The following is a 25,265-nucleotide window of genomic DNA, read 5'->3' on the forward strand; positions in this document are numbered from 1 at the left end:
GCAACGGTTCATGCGTTACCTTCTAGTGGAAGGCGTTCCTGCCCATGGCAGGGAGGTTGGAACTAGATGAGCTTTAAGGTCCTTTCCAAACCAGTTGATGATTCTATGATTCTATGCAGTGTGGAAAGATCATAGCACTGTGCAGCAGAGTCCTTGCGAGCACAAGCCTTACAAAGATCTGTTGCTCAGGTACAGTCTCTTCCCTGCTGAGACTTGGCACACCAAATACTGGTGGTTGGAAGGATCTGGGGACTGGTTGCATGTGGCAAAGAGGAAAGCTGAGCAAAAAGAACCCTGCTGCAAGAGTGAAGAGATAAATGATGCACAGATCAACTGCATGAGAATGAGACTCAAAGCATGAGACCAGACAAATTTGTTATAGTTTTTTTTCAGCAAAGACCCACCCTTGCTGTAGTAAGGCAGCTCTCCACCTAAAAAAAAACAGACAATTAACTAATGTAGGGCTGACTTCTTACCCTGGTAGGCTATTTTCTAAAGCAGTCTCAGCAACAGGGTTACCAGATAACACAAGGCAAATATAGACTCCTCTGTACATGAGAATGAATGAGATAAATACTTTAAACCAATAAATGCATCTCCCTCAGCTCACTGGGTTTCAGTCAGACCCTGATGCTCATTCTTCCCATTCTTTACCTTTCAACTATTGGTTTGCACTTTGCTGGGCATAAAGAAGATGAAATAAGAAGAGTAATTTGGGATATTATAGACCTATTTCGTTCAAATAAAGCAGAAGCTATTACTGAATTCTCCCGAAGGCTGGAGGAAAAGGACTAGAAAAATTGAAAGGCTGAACATAATTAATGAATGCTCGTTTAGAATTGGCTATCATACAACATATTGGAAGCAAAATTTACAGCTGAAGAGGGCAGGCTGTATGCAGCAACAAGTTCTGGAAGGAGCTCCATGTGCACTGTGTCAAGCTGGGGGAAAGCTATGGGATGTGGTTGCAGGGAGGTCCCTTCAAGCATGAAGTGAGGCCACCTGCCAAAAGCCCCTCCAAGCAGAAAGGTCAGCTGCAGTAAGAATAACATTTTAAAGCACATGGTTTCATTCCAGTTGTGCCCATCTGCATACATTTTATTCATTAGCTTCAGTGCAGTCCCTTCTCATTTAAGCTTGTACTAGTGAAATCACAATCTTGCCTGGAAAATACAAGCAGACCACAGCTGGAAACAAATGCAAATACTTGGAAACAGAAAACAGAAAGTAAATCATTAATTGTATGAGAAAACATGACTAATGATTTTAAATTAAATAATATTTTCATGGTATTTTAATTAGAAGGGATGATGTTTATTTTACTTACATAGAAGTTCTAGATACATAAATTCCATCCTACATATTTCAGTTGCCATAACAACTTGATACATTTATTCTCTTGTGTCATTTTTTATTGCATCAATGCTGCTTTTTTTATAAACAACTAAAAAATATCCCAACTGCTTTGGTCGCTACAATAACACAATATTTTTAATTGTTCTTTTCACATTTAATTCTTCTTGAAACCAATATACTTTCTCTCCCTAAAGATGTTCATAGCACAGTGTGGGAATTTCACTACCAGTTCCAGGGTTCAGTGCTAAGTTTGCCAGAAATCCCAAGGATATATACAGCCCTTTAGCTCAAACTGCTACCTCAGTGGTCCCCCTCAGGACACTAGTCATATGGCTTGAGGTCAAGATCTCAACAGGAGACCTACACAGTAACACTCCCCCAGTTGGTGCCTTCTCCCCTGAAAACCAGAAATAAATTAAATGAGAACAAGATTCTTCACATAAGTGTCTAGCTATAGTAGATTTGAGGCAGCAGTGGCAGCAAACATAGCTGCAGAGATGCAAAACATCTAAGTAAATCACTGCAGCGTTCTCCAGAAGAGGTTATTACAGAGCAGTTTTCACATTTCATACACACTGATGTAGCACATGATAAGCTAGACTTCACTTTTATCCAAGAGCAGAACTGATTCCTAAACCAAGGAGTTGGCTCAAATCTTCTCACGAATCAAGACAATCGAATGGCATCACGATGAGAGAAACATAGAGGATGAGGATGACCTTTCTTCTCTCTATCTCCAACTAGCTGTGCAGTATAGCAGAGCCTTTTGTTGACCATTCACCCTTCTCAGCTCTGCACTCCGGCAAATGAGCCCATTTCATTTAAATTGCTATTACCTAACTGCTGATATTGCACTTCTATCTGTTTCCCTCCAACAACCATAATGAGAGAGACTGTATTAACTAATAATAATTGTATTATGGTGCAAGATGGGGAAGTGTTTGGCAACCATTGTTACACACACCTGGCATGGAGTGACCTCAGATTAGAGCTAATAGGGCTTTTATGAATGTAAGCTTAGAGTTTTTGATGGAAAACAAACTAATGCAATGGCTGCTGTGCACTGTCTTGTCCTTTGCAGGCAGATCTTCATTTACTGCTAATTATAATAACTTCTGCTTTGGTCAGGAGAACTATGATTATGACTTTCAAAGGACTGTATCCATTTTAGTTACTAGGAGAACAAGAATGTGTGCATGTGTTACCATGCACAGTTTAGGACAAGCTTTAGATATCATATCTCTGTTTCTGATCATATCTCTGCATCATATCTCTGTTTCTGATCACACTATTCCCGACTATAAAGAATACATGTGATATGTTAGAGTAAGACAAAATGTATGTATAATAGGATTATAACAACTCCAAACAGGAGAAACACCCAACAGTGCTAGGTACTGCATGATAACCTTGTAGAAAATACATTTAAATAAGAAGTCATTAGATAATGTAGTTGAATTCTCATTAATCTCATGATGCATTGCAGGTCCAGGGCAAATCCAAGAATAGAATCCAGTCTCCTGCCTCCATCACTGGCCCACACAGTCTCTTCCTATTTACACCCACCTCCAGAGAAATTACAGTGCAGGAAACTACCCACATTTCACTTGAGATGAAATTTTGTGCCTGTTCTTGCCAGCAATGGTGAATTTCAATCAGTCTACTCAATAGCAGTAATAAAAACAGTCCCATTATGAGAACAGGACTGATACGTTATAAAATTATACTTAGGAAGACCAAAGGTTTTTTACACTAATGCAAGGATGTAAAGCCATTATTAAAGACAAAAAAAAAGAAAAGAAAAAAAACCCCAGAAACAACACAAAACCATGAAATCAAAACCCTGGTGAATATTGTAAAGACTTTTACTTCTCATGATAGTTTTGCTTGAAACATGCTAAACATCGGTCTAGAAAAATATTTGTTTCAACCAGAGCCATAGGGAGGGGAAGTTAGCAGTGCCTGTCCTCACAATAGCAGGCTGCCTTGCTAAGTCATGGCTGTGAGCTACACAATCACATGTACTCATGCTGACATGAAATACACTGCAGCTAAACAAAACCTTTGGCAAAACACAGTGCCATTTCTCTTCATTCAGCTTCCCTCCTACAGAGCATTACAAAATGCTTTGCACAGATATAAATAAAATTAAAGGACTCAAAAGGTAAGTTAAGTGGAATGACTCAGGTCATTAAACTGTAGAATACGTCATCACGCTCCCTAAATGTTGATAAACATACAGCGATGTGAAATGAAAGGGAAAACAAACATTCCCTAAATACTTTGCAGAAGGTTGGAGCACCATGGATCTGCCAGACAATTTCCTTTGTAATTACTGTCATGAGCTAAAAGCTAGGTAAGAGGCTGCCACCGCCTAATGGAGAGATGGCAGAAGCCTGTGCTTTCATATGAGGACTCCAAGAACTATTAACGTTATTTCTGATCAAGGCTAAGAAAAAATTATGGACTGTAGAGGGATTTCAGCAAAGACTTGGATTATCTTTGTGTATCGTGACCAGGTTGTTGGCCACAAATATATGGAATAAGATTCTTAGTTAACTATAGCTGAGAAAACAGTCAATGTGGTGTTTCCCAGCTGTGAAATGACATCAGTGATGGCAGATATTTGCCTTAATTGTAGAAACTGCATTTTTACCAGTATCCTTTAAAAGTACAATATTAGAATTTGCCATCTCTTTTAGGGTCACCTCTTGCGAATCCTGTTTTTGTAAGTACTGCACAAAAAAGCTTCAAAAAGATGATCTTGCCTAACTTTAGCTTTGTTTACAAGCTAGTGAAATGTGTTGTTAACCTGGTGGTAATTATGCAACAGGTTGTAAAGAATGGGCTACATATAACAAATAGCACACAGAGCTGTGTGCTGTTGACATTAACAAACATCAGTGGTTTTTTTGAAGCTTCTGAATACAACCAGAATTGGAATTTGATCCCCTGCTAATGAGAAATGAGATTGTAAAGTAACTGGCACATAAAGGTGATTTTGGATGTTTCAAGCAAATACTTATCAATAGTGAATATATTTTAGGATAAGTTTTTCATCTGGCATTCCTCCAAGCCTGTATGTACATCTCTACCCAAGCGAGCCACCACAGTGGTATTAATAGATACAACCCAACAGACACTGGAAAGATGTATCTAAGTTGCCTAGATGCATTTGAAGCTTTAGTGAGAGGTGTTGCAGAGTCAGAGACAGTTTTTACGGGACTGAATTTTTTGCTTCATCCACGCTTCCTTTCTGATAGTGTTACCTGGACTTGCTGTCAGTGAGCTGTGACAAGGGCACTGTTTCTCAAGTAAAGAAATATCAGCTTGAGATGACGATTCTGAAGAAGTCTTAGACCATGTAGGAACACAAGGGGGACATGCATGAACCATATGGGGTATGTAAAGTAGTATGCATAGCAGGAGCATTTAATCATAGAATCATAGAATCATAGAATAACCAGGTTGGAAGAGACCCACCAGATCATCGAGTCCAACCATTCCTATCAAACACTAAACCATGCCCCTTAGCACCTCGTCCACCCGTGCCTTAAACACCTCCAGGGACGGTGACTCAACCACCTCCCTGGGTAGCCTCTTCCAGTGCCCAATGACCCTTTCTGTGAAGAATTTTTTCCTAATGTCCAGCCTAAATCTCCCCTGGCGGAGCTTGAGGCCATTCCCTCTTGTCCTGTGCCCTGTCCCTTGGGAGAAGAGGCCAGCACCCTACTCTCTACAACCTCCTTTCAGGTAGTTATAGAGGGCAATGAGGTCTCCCCTAAGCCTCCCCTTCTCCAGGCTAAACAACCCCAGCTGGGGTTGGAGAGTTCTTCCACACCACCCGTTGCCCTGCAATGGCTGGACTGAAACAAAACACTGTCAAGCTGGGCAGAAAGCCTCTTGTTCTCCCAGGTTTGCTACAATTTGAACAGAAAGCTGCAGCATCTCCCTCGGCTCATCATTGAGCAAGGACATCAGATCAGTCCTCTCTCTGAGATGGCTCTACATAAATCAGAGCATAAATACAGGCAGGTTTTTGGTTCTTGTCCAAGAGTAAAACAACCATCACAAATTGGAAGAAAAGAGCAATATATGACAGTTCTACTGCTCAGAGGTAACAGAAGTGTCTACTGTTAGTGCAAAGGTATGTGTGAAAGTGCACACACACCCTAGGTGGGAACAAAAGCAAGGAATTCAACTAAGAAATAAAGTGATATTGAATTAAGAAACAGTATTAACACCCAGAATTGTAGAAAATGGGCTATTTCAGGCAACAACATCCTGAACACTAAAAGCTCTAGTTATAGTCTAGCTGCTGATCTAGCAAAGATACCATTGGGTACCCTGGGAGCATTTCCTTTCAAAAAAGTACAAGTTATCCCAGAAAAAGAATACTGGTTACATAAGTGGAGGCATATGTCTGCCATGAATCTTCTTGCTCCTTAGGAAGAGAAAAGTTGCCTTTGTTATCTCTGTTTTTCTGCAAACTACCACAGCACAAAAAAAGTATGAGAGAAGACAGTAGTTTGACTTAATGAATGACTAGAAATCTCTGAGTAGATCTTTTCTTACTGTAATTAACAAATTCCAAAACACACAAATCAAAATTGGTTTTGTCATTCATTAAAACAAGAACAACTTAATAGTTGCAATTGCTGTTTCTATCAGAGTTTCAAAAGCATTCTTCCAAGAAAGTGGACTATGTCTGTTACTCCTGATTTACCATTTTTCCCAGCCTGCGCAGCAGTCTTTTCTCAGAAACAGACACTTTGACTACCTGAAAGTGCTGAGCTAAAATATATACATCTATATATATGTATATGCAACAACACAGAGCATGTAATTTGACAGGCTGAGAGTTGGAATTATTTAGTGTAGAGAAGAGAAGGCTCTGGGGAGAACTTACAACAGCCACCCAGAACTTAAAGGGGAACTACAGGAAAGATAGGGAGGAGCTCTTTATCAGTGTGTGCAGGGATAGGATGACAGGGAACATTCTTAAGCTGAAAGAGGGGAGATTTAAATCAGATATTAGGAAGAAATGTTTTCCTGTGAAGGTAGAGAGGCACTGAAACAACTACCTTCATCACTTTGGTTTGTCCTTTCAGCCAAGAAACTTTATGCAACTGCAACAATGAACTCAACAGCACTATTAGTGTTAGCTATGTAGAAACAAGGCTGACCTTCAGACAGAAGAGCAGAAACAGACATACATATCAGCCAAGCAGAGCCAATCATTCACAGGCACAGCGAACCATCAGTATGTTCTTTTTTTCCCATTGGCATTGTTTAGGTCCATGCAGGCTGATGAAATTGTGACGTTCAGCCAAACTGACAGTTTTAAAACATGAGATATTTGAAGATGTATTAAACATTCAGTTTCAAATCTCATCAGTAAAACTAGTTTTCTGGGACTAAAGAGGAATAGGCATCTCACAGGCACATGAGGTTGGACACATCTAGCCACGGATTATATCTCCTTTGTGTTACTACATGGGGATTCAGCTCCATCAAACTTCCCATTTAAGTTCAGGACAACACAAGCGGGAGAAACATGAGCAAACAGTGGGACACTATTGATCAACAGAAGGAAAATGTCATATCAGGAATGACTGCTATGGCTGGAACCATCACTCTTTTGGGAAAAAAGCAAATTTTAAATATGAAATGAGATAAGTCCTGCAGCTCTTTTTGAAGTGCTCCTGTACACTGCAGGTGGCAATGCCAAGAAAGCTCCTTACTGAAAATAACACTAAGAGCCAAGGAAGCAGATCTGGAGGTCAGTCACTAGAGGAGTACAAAAGAAAACATGCAGAGAGGAGACAGGCCACGACAGGCCTTAAAACTAAGAGAAATTAAATTGTATTGATATGGTGGAAATGTGGAAGTCATAGGCTTCCAACAGCAGAAAATTGTCTCATGTCTAAATCAAGGACAGTTTTCAATATAACCAGTCACAGGCTAAAGTTTTACAAGTGAAAAAGCTCAGTCAAATGTACAAGCTGAAAATGTGTAAAGTCCTGTGGTTCTAGTCATGTTATTTCTACTAATTTACACATAAAAAACAACATGAAAAGAAATTATATTTTCAGGTTAGAATAGAATCATAGTATCATGGAATGCTTTGGGTTAGAAGGGATCTTTATTGGTCATCCAGTCCAATCTCTGTGCAGGAGCAGGGTCATTCCTCAATTGGATAATGTTGCTCAGAGCCCCATCCAACCTGACCTTGAAGGTTTTCAGGGATGGACCCTCTACTGCTTTCCTGGGCAGCCTGTTACAGTGTTTCACCATCTTAATTGTAAAATATTTCTTCCTTATATCCAGTACAATTTACCCTGCCTTAGTTTAAAACCATTACTACTTGTCCTGTCACAACAGGCATTGCTAAAAGGTCTATCCCCAGCTTTCCTGTGGGCCCCCTTTAAGTACTGGAAGGCAGCTATAAGGTCTTCCCAGAGCCTTCTCTTCTGCAGGCTGAACAATCCCAACTCTCTCAGACTGTCCTCATATGGAAGGTCCTCCAGAACTTGCATCATTTTCATAGTCTCTTCTGAACTCACTCTAGCAGATCCATGTCTTTCCTGGGCTGAGGGCTCCAGAACTGAATGCAGTGCTCCTGGTGAGACGTCATCAGAGCCAAATGGAGTGGTAGAATCCTTGACCTGCTGGCCACACTTCTGTTGATGCAGCCCAGGACATGATTGACCTTCTAGGCTTAATGTTGACAGCTTCCTTTTAATTTCCCATGTTGTTTTGTTTGGGATTTTATTTACTGTTTCTTAAAACCTGCAAGTACCTGTCCAAGTTTATAAAATACTAAAGAAAGCAGGGAGGATATTTTTTTTCATATATATTACTTGAGCAAAGATATATCCACCTATCCAAAAAATCACTCCCAGGGTGATCTTTATATGATCCAGGATTCTTGGGGTGACATCTTCATTTATGCTTGAGAACTATTTAAGAAGCATTTTAATAAAGAAGTATTGGTAGACTGCAGAAATATTTAATGTCCTTTTATACCTTTCTCTGGAGCCTTGTGTCCTTTGCACATGGAAGGCAATGAATTCTCTCTACATGTTCTTTGGAGGACCTGCTAGGTTGTGGTAGGAGCTTGTTGGAACATTTTGATAGGTAATTTTTATCAGACGACAAGGGCTGTATGACAACAGCCTTTGTTAAAACATATCATGTTTTACAGAAATTATTTTAGATAAAACATGTTAAAATTGCAAGAGCTTTTGTTAAGTGATATTTTCATAATAACATCTATGATTTTTTTACCTCAGTACATAGAAGTGGAATTTACACAACACTGACCTCAATGCTTATCACAATAGAGACCCATTGCTTAATTAAAATTTTGGCTAATTCTGTGTGCTGGTTAATATTCAGGCACATTTTCATTGGGGAAAATTATTGTTTCTGGTCCCTAGCAGCTGCTCTGGCCTGCTCCCAGTCCTTTGCAGATGTAATAACAAATCCCAAATCAGAAAACTGCCTAGAGGTTGTTTGATAGACATATTATATAAATGTGAAAAAACAGAAACAAACAAACAAACAAACCTGCTGTGATGGGTGTGACTTCCATCACTGCTGATCTTGTTTAGTTTGTTTAATGCTGAGATCCCAATTCTGTTCTTTCTCACACTGATGTCATTAGAAAATAATTATTAAATTCATTAAAAAATGTTAAACCAGATCAAAACTCCTTGTCAGAAATGACCTATCAGGCCAGTGACACCTCTAAACACCTATGCAAGGCAAATGAATACGATGGAGATGTTAAAATAAAAGTCAGAGGCAATAATGGAAAAGGCTTTTTCATATGAATCACAGAATCATTGAATGTCCTGAGTTGGAAGGGATCCACAAGGATCATCAAGTCCAACTCCTGTCCCTGCACACGACAACCACAACATTCGCACCATATGTCTGAGGGCGTTGTCCAAATGCTTCTTAATATTTTCAGGTTTGGCGCCATGACTGCTTCTCTCACGTAATAGTACCACTGCCCTCTGAGTGAAGAACCTCTTCCTAATATCCAACCAAAACCATCCCTGGCACATCTTCCTGCCATTCCCTTTGGTCCTATCATTGGTCACCGGAGAGAAGAGATCAACACCTGCTCCTACTCCCATCGTTGTGAGGAAGCTGTAGACTGCAATGAGGTCTCCCCTCAGTCTCCTCCTCTCCAGGCTGAACAGACCAAGTGACTTCAGCCACGTCTTATATGCCTTCCCCTCTAAACTTTATGAGAGTATGTTTAACTCTACACAAGCACAAGGAGACACACAAGCAGAATGATACCTAGCTCTGAGACCTGTCCAGGGGGGACTGAAATTGTCTGTTTAGAGTGACACGGCATGCCTGCTGCCTTACTCCGAACATCATGACTTTGTCAGAAAATCTTCCAGTAGGGATTTGTGATTTGGAGGCCAGAATACCACAGGACAGAATATTGCAGAATACTGTCCACAGGATGAGAATGTTCTGAAAACATACAGCTTCCTGGTTTAAAAAGGAAGCATTAGCCTGACCACATTAAAACACACTCAGAAGCAACTTAAAAGTGACATTTAACAGATGCACTGGCACTCAATTTATTGACAAGCTGCAGAACAAATAACAAATTTATAAATAGAGACCCAGCATGGATACCCAGTATGGGTAAGACATTTAGCTGCAGCTAGTCATAAATAAGGCTTTTAATAACACAGTGACTTTGTTGTTACCCATTTCTAAACATTAGTCAAACCACATGAGAAGGTGAGTGTATAAAATCATCCCTGCAACAAAGCATACCTTATTTATACTTAGAAAATAAAACGATTAAGCCAAGCTCCAGCATTGCTTTTAACACTTATCTAGTTATAGCTGTTACACATCCTTGTGTGCAAAAGGGACACTACTGTAGCAAAACACAAAGCAAGATGTCACCTACGCCATACCCCTTAAAAAGACTGCTGCCTTCTTGAAGAAGAACTTAGTGCCAAACAGAATTACAGGGGAGTTGGCTCCAGTACAAAATCAACCCACAGACACAAACTGTGTTTGATCAGATAAATGTATACTGTAGGCGCTAAATCTAGTGAAGAAACAGACACATAAAACCAAGTGTTTTGAAGCCTTCTGATGAAACATTATGGTTGATCATGCCTAATGACTCCTGTATATTAAGTATAATCATGAAAACAGAATCTGATTTGGCTCCTGGGAGTAAACCAAGGCATACAAATTATGCTGTACCCAGTTACAAAGAGAAAAAAATAAAACAAACAAAAATCCAGGGAAGAGACTGAATTTTTATACACACTTTAAGAAGTGCCTTGTAAGTTCACACTTTTTTCAGACAAGCTGTTAGCATGAAACAGATTAATGGTTTGATAATCGCTCCAGGCAGAAGATTTTTAAGTGAGGGTTTTACTAGTAGAACTTTTAACAAGCCAGCACTTAAAGGACAGAGAAGTAATTACAATGTTTATAATAGCGGGGTACAAGGATAGCAGACATTCCTGGAGCAAGCAGAAATAGGAGGATTCATTTTGCACACTGCAATTGACTGTCTTTGTAAAATGAGCCTCTAAACATTAGAAATGTATGGAACAACAGGATTTAAATGAAGAACCGGAATCTTTGGGGACCGTCTCAGAGCAATGATATCACACTGCACTGCGTGTGGATTGTGCATGTGAGACCGGTGTGTGTGATGACCAAACTTGCACAGTAATTGCAAATTATTATCGTTCAATATGCTAAAAGTACCTGCACCATATGCCCCATAAGCAAATAGTTTTTTCATGCTGTGATACAGGGACAAGCTTCAGGCACTAGATTTATATGTAAGCATGACAGCAGAGCGTTCTTTTCCTTCACCTCAATTTTCCATCCGAATAAAGGTCAAAACACTGCTGACCAGAATTAAGTAGCACTGAAGACCAAACTAATGAAAACAGAGGTTAAAACAAGGGTAAATTTATGTCTTCTAATGAATGTCTGGAGCAGAGCACAAGCCTGTAGCTTCAAGCTGTGTTGCTACTGTTGTAGCTAAAGAGCAATTCAATTTTTGTTTTACCAGATGGATACCTCCATCTAGGTGCTTTTATGTTCTCCATTATTGTATTTTCTGAGCACCTCACAGTTTTAATTGTATCTATCCACACAACATTTAAGCGAGAGGCATTCTTTACCTAGTGACTGTTTAATGCAATGCAGAGAGTCCTAGGAAGGAAGGATGTTTTTTTTTCCCAGGCAAGGGACGATCTGCTAAGCCAAGGAGCTGGGCTCAGACCTGCTTTCCTACTCTCAGACTCCAGAAATCCTCTAACTCAGCTGCAAAATGGCAAAGCTTTGACAGCAGAGATGGAGAGTATCTTTCCCCAGCTTTATCTGGCACTGAGTAGGTTGAGAGCAGTGAAAGACCTGAATTCAAACCACTTCCAGCTGAATCCCTATCTTACATTTCCTAGGGGGTGAAAAGAAATCAGTCTTCTTTCTCCAACAGGGGCAATATAAGAGCCCTAATTTCAAGAAAATGCTTTCAAGCTGTGAATGCTAGTCTTACAAATCTTGGTCCAAAGAAGCAATGAAGCTTTGGCAGAGGCAAAATTACAAACAAACCCTGTCTTCATGATTTTCAGCAGCAGATTGGGCACATCCTCAGTCAGCACGCTAGCTGTGGTGAATGCCATTTTGAATGTTTATAAAATAAAGTAATGCTGAGTTTCCCAGCACTAAGCACTTTTTGTCCTTCTAGTCCAAATAAATTAAGATTAGACTTGCAAAACAGCTAAAGTGCCTATTGTACAGGCTTGCCCTTTCCTTACTTTTCCCAGAACATCAGAGCATCTGCTCCTGGCCCCTAATGGAAGCCAGGTACCAGGCTACATGGACAAGATAATTCATAGAATCATAGAAAAATTCCTGTTGGAAGGGACCTTAAAGATTGCCCAGTTCCAACCCCCTGCCATGAGCAGGAACACTTTCCTACTAGATCAGGATGCTGAAAGACTCATCCAATCTGGCCTTGAATGCCTCCAGGGATGGAGCATCCACAACTTCTCTGGGCAACCTGTGCCAGTGCCCCACCACACTCAGCAAAATATTTCTTCCTAATAGCTCATCTAAATCTTCCCTCTTTCAGCTTAAAAACATTAGACCTCATCATCCTGTACCAGCACTCCCTGATGAAGATTCCATCCCCAGCTTTCTTGTAGGCACCCTTTAAGTACTGGAAGGCTGCTATAAGGTCTCCCTGCAGCTTTCTTTTCTCCAGGCTGAACAACTCCAATTCTCTCAGCCTGTCTGCAGATAGGATTTGCTCCAGCCCTCAGATCATCTCCATGGGCTCCTCTGGACTTCCATGACCTTTCTGTGCTGAGGACTCCAGAATTGTTGCTTTGTTTAAGTCAATGTGAATGCTTTATTATCGAGACTTCAGCTTAAAAGTAGCTGAAATCTTCATATCTCCGGGGGCACATTATCATTACAGTGTCAACTCTCCACAGCCGTGGTCTCAAGATAGCTACCTGGCAACTTTTTGTTGTCTAACTGAGCTTGTCTGGATTATATCAATTATCTCAATGCCTAAAGTACTGTCAGCACCCACAAGCTATGTGTTCCTGGTTTACCTTCTCAACTTGCTCAGTTAGGAGATCTCCAAGTACACTTCCTCTGTTATGTGCCTCCAACCCTGCTGCTGAACACACCACACTGCATCCCGCAAAATGCAGTGTGAAAGGAATGAAACTATGGGTCCTGTAACAGAGCCTCACAAAGTAGGCATTTGGAGTGGGGTTTTTAACTTTTTCTGTTAAATTCTCACCCTTCTAGAACTGAATATACATGGTGGTGACTGTGGGGAGGTGGAGAGAGTTAACAGGAAGAATGGCTTCACATCTAGGACTTTTCAACACTGATACCTTCTCTGGTCAAAAAGGCAGCTGAATATGAATTTCCATACCCTTGGAAAATGTCTTTACCAAGTAATTTCTTCACAAGGAAAATTGTATCAGCGGTGCCTTTACACACGTTGCAAGTCTACCTATGGGCTTATTTACAGAAAAGAGATCATAGAATGATAGAATCACTAAATTTGAAAATTATGTCTAAGATCATCAAGTCCAACCATCAACACAACACTAACATGCCTAGTAAACCACATCCCAAAGTGCCAAATCTACCACGCCAAGGCTGAACCTTAACTGGAGATAAGTTACTAATATCTTAATGAGACAGATGTTAAGGGAATGACATCTTGACCCATTTTTGGAAGTTATTATAGATGCGTTCTGGTTTTTGTGCTGGATAATGATTTATTCCTATGCAAGGTGCTACAAGATATGGTCCTCAACTGATATCTGGACATGGTGAGATATGTCAGACACTGTAATTCCTACTTCCCTTCTGTGACACGGCTCTTCAGACCTCACATACAGTCCTTCAGTACCCAGAACAGCAAGGAACTAAAACCTGTAGTTCCCAAATCCTGAGTCAGTGTTTTCATTAATAAAGAAATCTTTCAGAGTAGTTTCCAGGATTTTTTTTAATATACATAGAGGTACAGATATATAGAGATATAGTGCCTGTGCTGTCAAGGCCCTTCCACAGTGCCACAAAGCTTTTTGTTTTGGAAACTAAACTATTTCATGCCTCTGAGTACAGGTCCTTTGAGAAGAGTCTAAGGCACTAAGTATTTTCCTTCCCAAAGACCAGATTTTTTATTAGAACCAAGCATTTATTGTTACACGGGTATATTACCTACAATGACAACACTGCTGAGGAAGAGAAGGTCACAAAGGTTATTTTAAAAGAGCAAGAGAAAGAAAGACAGAGAAGCTGGAAGCTCCTGTTATTATGTATGATTAGTTAAACACGTATTTGAGTGCTTTTCGGAACAGGGGTGAACAAACCATTTTCCATGTCTGCTGCAAATTGAACAAAAACTGATGAGTTTTCAGTGCAGCTATAGAAACTTCCATTTGTCATCAGGAAAGACTTTCTATCAGTGAGGGAAAAAGTTACCTGGAGAAGTGGTTGACTTTCCACCGTGGGAGATTTTTAAGAACAGATTAGACAAACTTACATCAGGAATAGATTTAGTATGGTTGACTCACCCTAAGGCAAGAATATAGACAACATAAATTTTTTCAGGTCTTTTTAGGAACTATATTCTAGAATTCCTACATCATGACTTTTGCATTTATTATCTGATATGTTGCATTGCCTGCTTGCTGTATGAATATATAAAACAAATAAAAGCCTTCACAAGCAGACCTCATTAAACATTTTTAGTGAATAGTGAACTTGCCCCAGTTTCATTTATTCTGAAACTACCCACCAATTTCGGTTGATTTTGTCATGTTGAATTTAAAGGAGAAAAAACAAAAGGGATAGATTCACACAAATAAACATCTATATACATCCTTCTTTCTTCTTTATTCATTGTCACCCACCTACTGAAATTATTTTGGTCTATGGTATTTACAGCTCTACCAGATACATTGCCACATATATTTATTTTCTGTACTGAGTGAAATGTAATAATAATACAATGACAGGTAATATTGCATTTTTGCATCCAGAAACATTAATATCACCTATTATTCTAATGGCCAACGAAGTTGTTAACAGTGGAGTAAAAGTCAAGGATGTTGTGTTTAAATGCATAGGCCATACCAAAATATCTATTGATTTCATGAGGATCAGGAGTTCTCTTGGGGTCTATCAACAGCGCACAGTTTAGCTAGAAGCATGCAAGTAAAGAAACAAGGGAGAAAAAAGATCAGCTATAATAATCACTGAACCCCAAAACATGCTTTGTTAATTTCATTGTTTGTAGCCATGGGGTACTACATGGAATCATTCATATCAGTAATTTTGATGCATCTGGTTTGGCATATATGGTGATACGGCAAGCTAATATATTTCCTTGACTTTTCACTTGCTTTTGCAAAAGCCATTCAATCTTAGAGTCCCTGACTTTGAGATATGTCTCTCTTCTCAGGCATCTTCTAAGAATGATAGGTGATTATAGGATGGGTCATGATCCTTTCATCTGTCATACTTGATGAAGATCCAGTCCCAGTATGCTGTAAGATACAGCATCAGTATGGTGCATTAGCCCCAGCTGGTCACTAGGTGCCCACCAAAGCCACCCTATTACTCCCCTTCCACCACCAGACAGGAGAGAGAAAATGTGATTAAATGCTCATGGGTTGAGATAGGGGCAGGGAGAGATCACTCGGCAATTACTGACAGTGGCAAAAAAGACTCAACTTGGGGAAATTTATTTAAATTATTGCCAATCAAATCAGAGTTGGATAATGAGAAACAAAAACTAGCTCCAAAACTGAATCTTCAAACACATTCCCCCTACCTTTCCCACCTTCTCCACTCAAGTGGCACAGGGGGGCAGGGAATGTGGGTTGCAGTCAGTTCATCACATGCTGTTTCTGCCAATCCTTCCTCCTCAGGGGCAGAATTCCTCACCCTCCTTCTTTCCTCCAGCATGGGGTCCCCCCCACAGGAGACAACCTTCCACAAACTTCTCCAGTTTGGGTCCTCCACATAGCATGCAGTTCTTGACAAACTGCTTCAGAGTGGGTCCCCCATGGGGTCACAAGTCCTGCCAGTAAACCTGCTCTGGCATAGGCTCCTCTTTCCACAGGGCAATAGGTCCTGCCAGGAGCCTGCTCCAACATGGGCTTCCCACAGGGTCATGTCCTCCAATATCATGCCAGCCTCAAGCTGTGCTGGGGGAGATTCAGATTGGACATTAGGAAAAAGTTTTTCTCTGAAAGGGTTATCAGGCACTGGAACAGGCTGCCCAGAGAGGTGTTTGAGCCACCATCCCTGGAGGTATTTAAAAGATGGGTAGATTAAGTGCTTAGGGATATGATTTAGTAGTAGACAGTTACGGTTGGAGTTGATGATCTCAAAGGTGTTTTCCAACCTAGGGATTCTATCATTCTAAGGAGGGGAGACTTATTTATTTCCACATTTGGGACATATAATTGAGGATGGAACATTGAAGCACAAAACGATTGGTTCCCATAAGGAACAGACCATGAGTAAGAATTTATGTGATGCATTAGATTATCCAGTTGCATTTTCATGGGGCAATTTCTCATAAAAAGCAAAGTACCGTATTGGATTTCTACAGCAGCTGGTATATTCAGGATGTGCTAATTAGCTCTGACTTGGACCTGCCAACAGTATGTTATGCTGTCGAAAGGGAAAAACCAAAAGTTGACAATTCTAGGCTGTTTTGCCCACAGCTGGACACTTAACAACATATATGGGTATGATTTTTAAAGGGATTAAACATTCTGTGCTCCCATTATACTGATGGAATTTATGTATATACAGCAGATTTTAAAATGAAGATGCCCTGAAGAGACCTGCCAGCATCACAGCTTGAAATGGTTATGCCAGTTTCTGGTCAATAGTTTTCTATTGGTTTGCTTTAAATCAGAACATTATTTTCATAAGATGAGCAAAAGTTTGGAGTTAGCCCGATATATTCTATTATTCTCAACACAGAATTTGGACTTTAAAATCCTCTGCCCAAGACTAGCAGCAAACCTCTTAGATAACAATGAGGTTAAGGAAGATGAGGCTGAGGGTCAAATTCTTTGATGAGGTTTGAATGAAAAGAGAGTCTGTCATTCATTGTCTTTCTTGGGTGCTTCAAGGGATAACATGCTAGAATACACTTTCACCATTTTAAAGCATATAGGTTTGTGCAAGAAAAGACAGATATTAACTAGCTGTGTCTTCAAGCTGGGACTCAAATGTTAAATCATTCATGGGATATATCCTACATTAATGTTAAGACTCATTTGTTCTGATTTCACTCAAAATCAGAATGCTTGCTCTCATTAATTCTGTGAGCTTCTTTTGCTAATTAATTTTTACAATAAATTTCCTCCAAGATTTTTGTTCTAACCGCCTGCAATTCTGATCTATTTTTTTTCAAGAATTGCACAAAATATGTCATGTGGAACTAGAATTTATTTCTGAGGTTTACATTTAAAAACAGGAAAGATCTTAAAAATATGCCATGCCTATGGAAAGTGGGTTTGGAGTAACTTTTAAAACTTGAAATCCTTTGGAACAATTACAATGACTGAATTTTTTTATACATTTCCCTCATCTTTGATTATAGTCTGGACGTTTGCAGTTTGAAGTCCATGCTCTATTTCTGTCTCTTCATTAAGAACAGGGCAATTCATTGCTTGGTTCTATGGGTTTTGGTTTTGTCTTTGAAGTACAAACATGGAAGGAAGCAATTAGTTTAGATTGCTAATTTAGTTCATAATAATGTGGAGACAGGCAGAGTCAGATTAGAGCCAGTGGTGGCAAAGAAGGTTTTGAATCCTTCCAGTGGTTACAGAAGAAAAGCAAAAGTTTATAATCTTCTTCTGTTCCTCATAGAGAGACTGTTTTGGTTGATATCTCAGTGCACTTGGGCTATGGAAAAGTTCAGCCCAATGTCATCCCAGAAATATGAAAAGTCCTATTAAAATTTTACACAGGACACAGTCACTGGAGTATTAATAACCTCAGTAGTTATTAGCAAGCATAGAAGAGCTATTCCCTTCTGAGGGTAATCACAGACACCAAGTACCCAGTGAAATACACCAAGGATGAGAAAAAGAAGGTTTTTACTTCTCCTTTGACAGATGGCAATTGAAAGGATGAAGAAGTTAGCAATATATTGAAGGTCAGAGAGATAACACTACCATATCCTAATCTAATTCTTCAATTAAGGCCATTCTTTCAATCTTGTAAATCATTGCTTGGCCCTTCTCAGGCTGAGGCATCTCACTCATTATATATATATTTTAATTAAGTTACCTCTTGGTTTTTCTGCAGATTTTCATGGTCTGTAGCAGAGGTGGTCTTCTCCCATTTCTCTGCAACTTGATTCACTTCTTCTATTTTTTGCTCATAGCTTTTCTGGGAATTTAGCAGTGTCACTTCATAAAACTCTTGAATATCTGTTTGTAAAGAGTAACAAGTAAAAGAAATTATTTTACATGTTGGCTTTTGAGTCCTTGTTTTTTTTCTTTGGTTGATATATACTTACACATTATCATCATAATGATAAACACGTATCTACATTTCTACCAGGAAGCACCAATATGTAAATTTGTTATTTAAATGTTAATGAGATTCTTGAGGTATATTGTCATTTTAAAGAGGGTTTTACAAATCATTTCAAATAAGTAAAGGAATAATATTTATAACAGGATATTCAAATTACATGTTACATGCACACCTGAATGATACAGGTAGAACAGACATATATGGAGACATCACAGATCATTCTGACTGGTATACTAAAAATCTGTAGAGGTAAAATAGCCTAAGAAACGCTTGCTACCCTTCTAGAAACCTGAGACACTCTTAGCATTATCTGCAGGTATATTTGGGATTTATTTTTTAAGTGGGATGCACAACTTGAACGAAGATATTGTGGATTCATCATTTCAATCAGAAGTAGCTAATTAATCTTTGGATTCAACTAAGAATAAACAACATGCCAGATCTTAATATCCTGTTCAGGTGTTTCCATCACACTTATTTCCTTCCATGGGGTGTGAATAGATATGCAAGTTCGGTAACTGAAAAAACTTTCACTGAAACCTGTGCATGTAATGACCTAAGAAGAGGAGGGAAAAAAAAAAAAAAGGATTTCCTATCCTTGGGGCAAGAAGTTTTTAGTCAGTCATAAACAGGAGGTGACAAATTGTCTAACAGTGAGATATGACCCACCAAAAAGAAAAAAATCACATTATTTCAGTTACAAACAATAGACAGACTTTCTCCAGGATAAGAAAGAAAGCAAATAATTTCAGAGAGAAAGATAACATCTACATGGATACCCTGTGGAACTTCAAAGGAAAGATTGGTTATAAAAATGACCACACTCTCTAATGAGTGCTGCCTAAGGCATAAAAGATGTGGGAAGGCATGGCCCTTTACAGGAAGGTGTTGGGAAAAGAAAGGAGGGGGACAGAAAAATCTTTCTGATATTATCTGAAGAAATTATAGGAAATAATCAAGCTTATTGTACTTACATGATGTCTTTCATCAACATTGTCTACTGTTTTTTAATTTTATATTTTATGAAGAAATATTCTGTTTTCATATTACGTTAAATTGGATGGAATTAACAGTAGTCCAAAACTAAACAGACAAGCTGAAAATATTTCTTACTGGAAGCTGTGATAAATCTATACCTGGCAATATCAAGGGCTCAAACATCCCAGGATATTTCAGCATGTCTAAAAGTAAAGAGCATGTTCCCCAGGAAAGATTCTTTAACAGAAGAAAAAATTCTTCCAGTATTAGTCATAGAGTTTCTCTGGCAAAGAGGAAAATATTGAGGTTGTGCCTGAACTTGAGGCAGCAGGGATATTGTCATATGGGGCCAGATCTGACCTCTGGGCCAGGAAGACATCATTTCCAACCATAATAAGTAACCTGCCATGGAGCTGCATCTGCATTTTTAGTTGTATGCTGTCTAACATGACAGAAGACTGAACTGGGTGGCATAGAATCATAGAATCATTAAGGTTTGAAAAAATCTGTAAGATCAAGCCCAGTGGTCAGCCTAACACCACTGTGCCTACTAAACCATGTCCCAAATTGCCACATCTAAATGCTTTTTGGACACTTCCAGGGATGGGGACTCCACCATTTCCCTGGGCAGCTTGTTCCAATATTTGACAACTATTTTGACGAAGGAAACTTTTTCTAATATCCAATCTAAAACACTCATTTCACAACTTGAGGCCATTTCCTCTCATTCTATCACTTGTTACTTGGAAGAGGCACGTGACAAGCAGAACTGAAGGAACAGGAAGAGGCGCAGAGCAGAGACACCATGGTTTTCTGCATCTTTCAAGGGACAGCCAAAGTTAGTGAAATGACTCTGTGTTTGTCCTCATATTAAGTCTCCAACCAGATCTCTACGAGCTGCTCTTCCTTCTTTAGTAACAACTGAAACTGAACTTTTTTCCAAGCCCTTTCACAAATTTCAGATTCATTGTGTACTCTATTTCTCACATAAAATGGGAAAAAAATATCCAAAATTTTTATTTTAACATTAATAACTGCAATCCATAGGAAGTAGATACTAACTTCTATGTTATGGAAATATTTGTAAGAATTTATACTTCATATTTCTAAGAATATTGAATGCCATCTTTAAAACTAGGACCTGCTTTTCAGATGAAAAGCTATAGGATAGTTGCACTGACAAAGGAAGTTTCTCCAATGTAATTGGGGTGATTTTTTCTGGCCATTTTTAAGTCTCATAGTAAAATTGCAAACAGTTGAAATATATGGGTCTATGCCAGGTCAATTTGTATCGCAACTGCAAGTAAAACATACCAGGCCAATATGTAATTATCTCTAGAGAAATACTTTGCAGAAATAAACCAGAAATTGCCCTCTGGCTGTGGTATTCAGCTGGCATAGCTGTCATTATCAGAGTATTAATTGGGCTGATGGCAGTCAGTCAAGGAACAGCAGACTTTTGCTCTAACTTTAAAGACAGCCTCGCCTTACTGTTTTCATTAAAAGTAATGTGCAAACCACATTTGCATTTGTATGCACGTGTGCAAAATAAATATTAAAAGCTCAGTCACTTTGTAAAGGTCCTTATCTATTCTGAGGAGGCTGTGGGTTGCTTTCCCTCGAATAATGATCACTGGTGTGCAGAGAGGAGCGTTTCAGTGTACTTAGGTGGTTACAGAAGAAAGCACAAGAGGATTCACTTAGTGATTGCTTTGCTATTCCATAAGCTAAAAATGCCATTTCTATGGAACATGAGCAGCCAGCAACTTGCAGTCAATCAAGGTTAGCAGAAAATAGGATCTGTAATTTGCTTGGAGTAAAACCTACTCTATCGAGTTATCTCCATTATGTGAGAGACGCAATCATACCAGGAGGGGAAAGCAGCTGAATACTACTGAGGATGGGAAAAAAGATATGAAGAAGGAGACAGGATCAAGCAGCTGTAGAATAAAGCTTGAAGCCAGGGTCACTAAAAGTGGTTGTGAGAGCATGGTACATGTGATGCAAAATAACCAAAATGCAGGCTGCCTCCTAGTGGGGATTTCCAGGAGGATAATTCAACAGAGACTAAAACACAAAAATGAGTATTGAGCATTAATTTGCACTGTAGTCCCTCAGTTCCATGAAAACAAGGTCAGATTTCATTTAGAAATGTCTCATAGAATCATAGAATGCTTTGTGTTGGAAGGGACCTTAAAGATCATCTAATTCCAAGCCCCCTGCCATGGGCAGGGGAATCTCTCACTAGACCAGGCTGCTCAAGACCCCATTCAACCTGACCTTGAACACTTCCAGGGAGAGGCAACCTGCACCAGTGCCTCACCATCCTCATCATGAAGAATTTCTTCCTAATGTCTAGTCTAAATCTCCACCTCTCCAATTTAAAGCCAGTCAGCCTCAGCCTATCACTACATGCCCTTTTAAAAAGTCCCTCTCCAGCTTTCCTGTATGCCCACTTTAGGTACTGGAAGGTTGCTATAAGGTTTCCCCACAGCCTTCTCTTCTCCAGGCTGAACAAGCCCAATTCTCCCAGCCTGTCCTCGTAACAGACATGCTCCAGCCCTCTGATCATCTTTGTAGCCCTCTTCTGGACCTGTTCCGACAGTTCCATATCCTTCTTACATTGGGGATTCCAGAACTGGGCACAATACTCCAAGTGGGTTCTCAAAAGAGCAGAACAGAGGGGCAGAATCAACTCCCTCGACCTGCTACCACACTTCTTTTGATGCAGCCCAGGATACAGTTGGCCTTCTGCGCTTGTGAGTGCACATTGCCAGCTCATGTCAGACTTCTCATCGACCAGCACCCTGAAGTCCTTCTCCACAGGGTTGCTCTCAATCACATCATCCTCCAGCCTGTATTGAAACCGCAGATTGCACTGACCCAGGTGTAGGACCTTGCACTTCACTTTGTCGAGCCTCATGAGGTTCACACAGGCCCACTTCTCCAGCTTGTCCAGGTTCCTCTGGATGACAACCTGTCCTTTCGGTGTGATGACTGCACCACTCAGCTTGGAGTCACCTGTAAACTTGCCGAGGGTGCACTCCATCTCACTATCAATATCAACGATGAAGTTATTAAACAGCACCAGTCCCAGTATGGATCCCTGAGGGACAACACTTGCCATAAATATCCATCTGGACATTGAGCCATTGACCACTACTCTCTGAATGCAACCATTCAACCAATTCTTTATCCACTGAACCAGCCACCTATCAAATCCACCGCTCTCCAATTTAGAAAGAAAGATGTTGTGGGGGATGATATCAAAGGCTTTACCAAAGTTCAGGTAGATTACATCCATTGCTTTTCCCATGTCCACTGATATTGTTACCCCATCAAAGAAAGCCACTAGGTTGGTTAGGCAGGACTTGTGCCCAGTGAAGCCGTGCTGGCTGTCTCAAATCACCTCCAGGTCCTCCATGTGCTTTAGCATAGCTTCTAGGAGGATGTGTTCCATGATCTTCCCAGGCACAGAGGTGAGGCTGACTGGTCGGTAGTTGCCAGGTTCATCTTTTCTACCCTTTTTAAAAACGGGCACAACGTTACCCTTCTTCTAGTCATCAAGGACTTCTGCTGACTGTCATGACTTCTCAAATATCATGGGGAGTGGCCTAGCCACCACATCAGCCAATTCCCTTAGGACTCTGGGATGCATCTCACCAGGTCCCATAGACTTATATATGTTCAGGTTCCTCAGGTGGTCATAAACCTGATCTTCTCCTACAGCGGGAGGGACTATACCCCCCTGGCCTGCAATATTATGATACCATTGATGAACTCGGAAAGCTGGGGAGGGGCTCTTTATCAGTGAGTGCAGTGATAGGATGAGGGGGAACAGCAGTAAGCTGAAAGAGTTGAGATTTATATAGATAAGAAGAAACTTTTTACTGTGAGGATGGTGAGACACTGGCACAGGTTGCCCAGAGACTCCATGGATGCCCCATCCCTGGACGTGCCCAAGGCCAGGTTGGATGAGGATATGACCAGCCTGATACAGTGGAAGGTGTCCCTTATCATAGCACAGAAATATTCTATAATTCTGTGATAACTGTGAGCACAAAACACCTCTCCAGATGAGCTGTTTGGATTTCTGTACCACTCCAAACACTTTGTTAAGCAATGAATTCATATTTGTTTCAAGTGTCTGTGAATCTCACTGGATTTTCAGTCCAACTGAATTTGTTCACTTACTTCTTAAGAGATTACTTAATTTATTTAATAAACTCCACTGACTTTTCTTTCAGTCTAGCTCAAATGTTTTGTCAGTTTTGCTGTATAAAGATAAATTGCATACAAGAAATTCTAATTTGAAGCAATCCTAAAGATACCATGGTATGTTTTATTTTGGATAGTTCCATCACTGGGGAACTGGGAAAACAATTTTTCTTTACATCAGCATGGTGGAGTACACATCAGTATCACTTTTCAAATGACCATGGACAAGTATACTGTAAATCACCGCCTCAGTGCACTGCAGGCAAATTGCAAGGATGCCTCTCTCCTGTCTTACAGACCCGTGGAAGAGTGAGCAGAGTCTAACCTTTACAGGTGTGCCAGGGAGCAGGTTTTTTTACTAAAGCTTAATCCACTTCTCGATATGAAGTCTTGTTTTATTTATTATTGTTTAATCTTGTTTTATTTATTATTGTTTAAATAATATATTAATTATTTAGGCTCAAATTAAGGTTGTGCTTGCTCTTACCTAGCTTTTATTAAAAACAAACAAACAAAAAATTTAAACAAAACCAATTTGGGAAAATACTAAGAAATGGTGAAGATAAAATGTCATATTCACATGGAAGGGTGACCTTTCTTTCATACAGCAGCTGCATAGAAAGAAAAACATGTGATCAGGCAAAGCTGAACAGGCTGCCTAAACTCTGCGATTTCCTGCTTGGTGCTGCAGCCTTGCATTCATTATTCCAGTATAATTTCTGTTCCAATTTCTGTGCATCATAATATCCATTTGCTATAGAAACACTTTACAACTCTCATAGCAAAGGGGTTAAATCATATGAAAAGGCAAAAATACATTGAATAGCCTCAACTACTTTCTGTCTTCAGTGACCATGGGCTTTTGCCAGCATTCTAATGAGGAAATATAAGATAAAGCAATACAATTCCTCATTCATCTGTAAGCACTTCAGCACCAGAAAGATAGAAGTAAATTGAAGGGAGTTCAGACAAAGACAGATGATTAAAGGTCTGAGAGGACTAACTTTTGAGCAAAGATTAAAGGAAGAAAATAATAACATACACTTCCATACTTCTTTTCATTCCAAAGTAAAACAAACATTAAGAACCATTTAGTGTTGGCTAAAAAAATTGCAGAAGGCCTCAAAGAGAAGCAAACCAGAAGGGCTGAACTGTGGAAGCACCCAAACGAGCATGTTCATCCCTGTAAATAGTACGCAGAGCCTGCAGAATCACCAGCGGATTCAAGGCACAGTTATTCCATTTTAAAAAGTCCTCTTTATAGGGAAAGGCAAATGCAGCTGCACGAACAAATCTGGAACAATTGCCCAGGAATGAGGCAGAAGCCACTCACTCCTACAAGCTTTCTCATTTATTCAAGATATTCAACAGTGCAATTTAAAGTCAGAAGGGAAAGGTGGTTGGGATTTGCTCCTACTTATGCATCTTGGTGCCCTCTTTACTACTGACCTTTCTTCAGCTGCGTAAACCAGCATAATCTAACTGGTAGTCCCAAGACTGGATGAAGTTTATGAGATAGCTTTGGCATCTGCATGATTTTCACCTACAGAGAGAAGCACTAGCAGGCACCAAATGCATCTCAGTATTTTCATGCA

General features: G+C 39.8%; 1 protein-coding gene across 12 annotated transcripts in view; it reads right to left on the minus strand.

Annotated features, from left to right (window-relative positions):
• DLG2 (discs large MAGUK scaffold protein 2) overlaps positions 1-25,265 on the minus strand; it is a 1,047,701-nt gene that overhangs the window by 895,381 nt on the left and 127,055 nt on the right. For all 12 annotated transcript variants that reach the window (XM_069879637.1, XM_069879628.1, XM_069879594.1 and 9 more), the window contains one exon: positions 18,223-18,365. In XM_069879637.1, coding sequence (XP_069735738.1) covers positions 18,223-18,365 — 143 coding nt within the window. The remainder of the gene's footprint in view (positions 1-18,222; positions 18,366-25,265) is intronic.

The sequence above is a fragment of the Phaenicophaeus curvirostris genome, chromosome 1 (assembly GCF_032191515.1).
Source record: "Phaenicophaeus curvirostris isolate KB17595 chromosome 1, BPBGC_Pcur_1.0, whole genome shotgun sequence".
In the NCBI taxonomy this organism is placed as follows: Eukaryota; Metazoa; Chordata; class Aves; order Cuculiformes; family Cuculidae; genus Phaenicophaeus; species Phaenicophaeus curvirostris.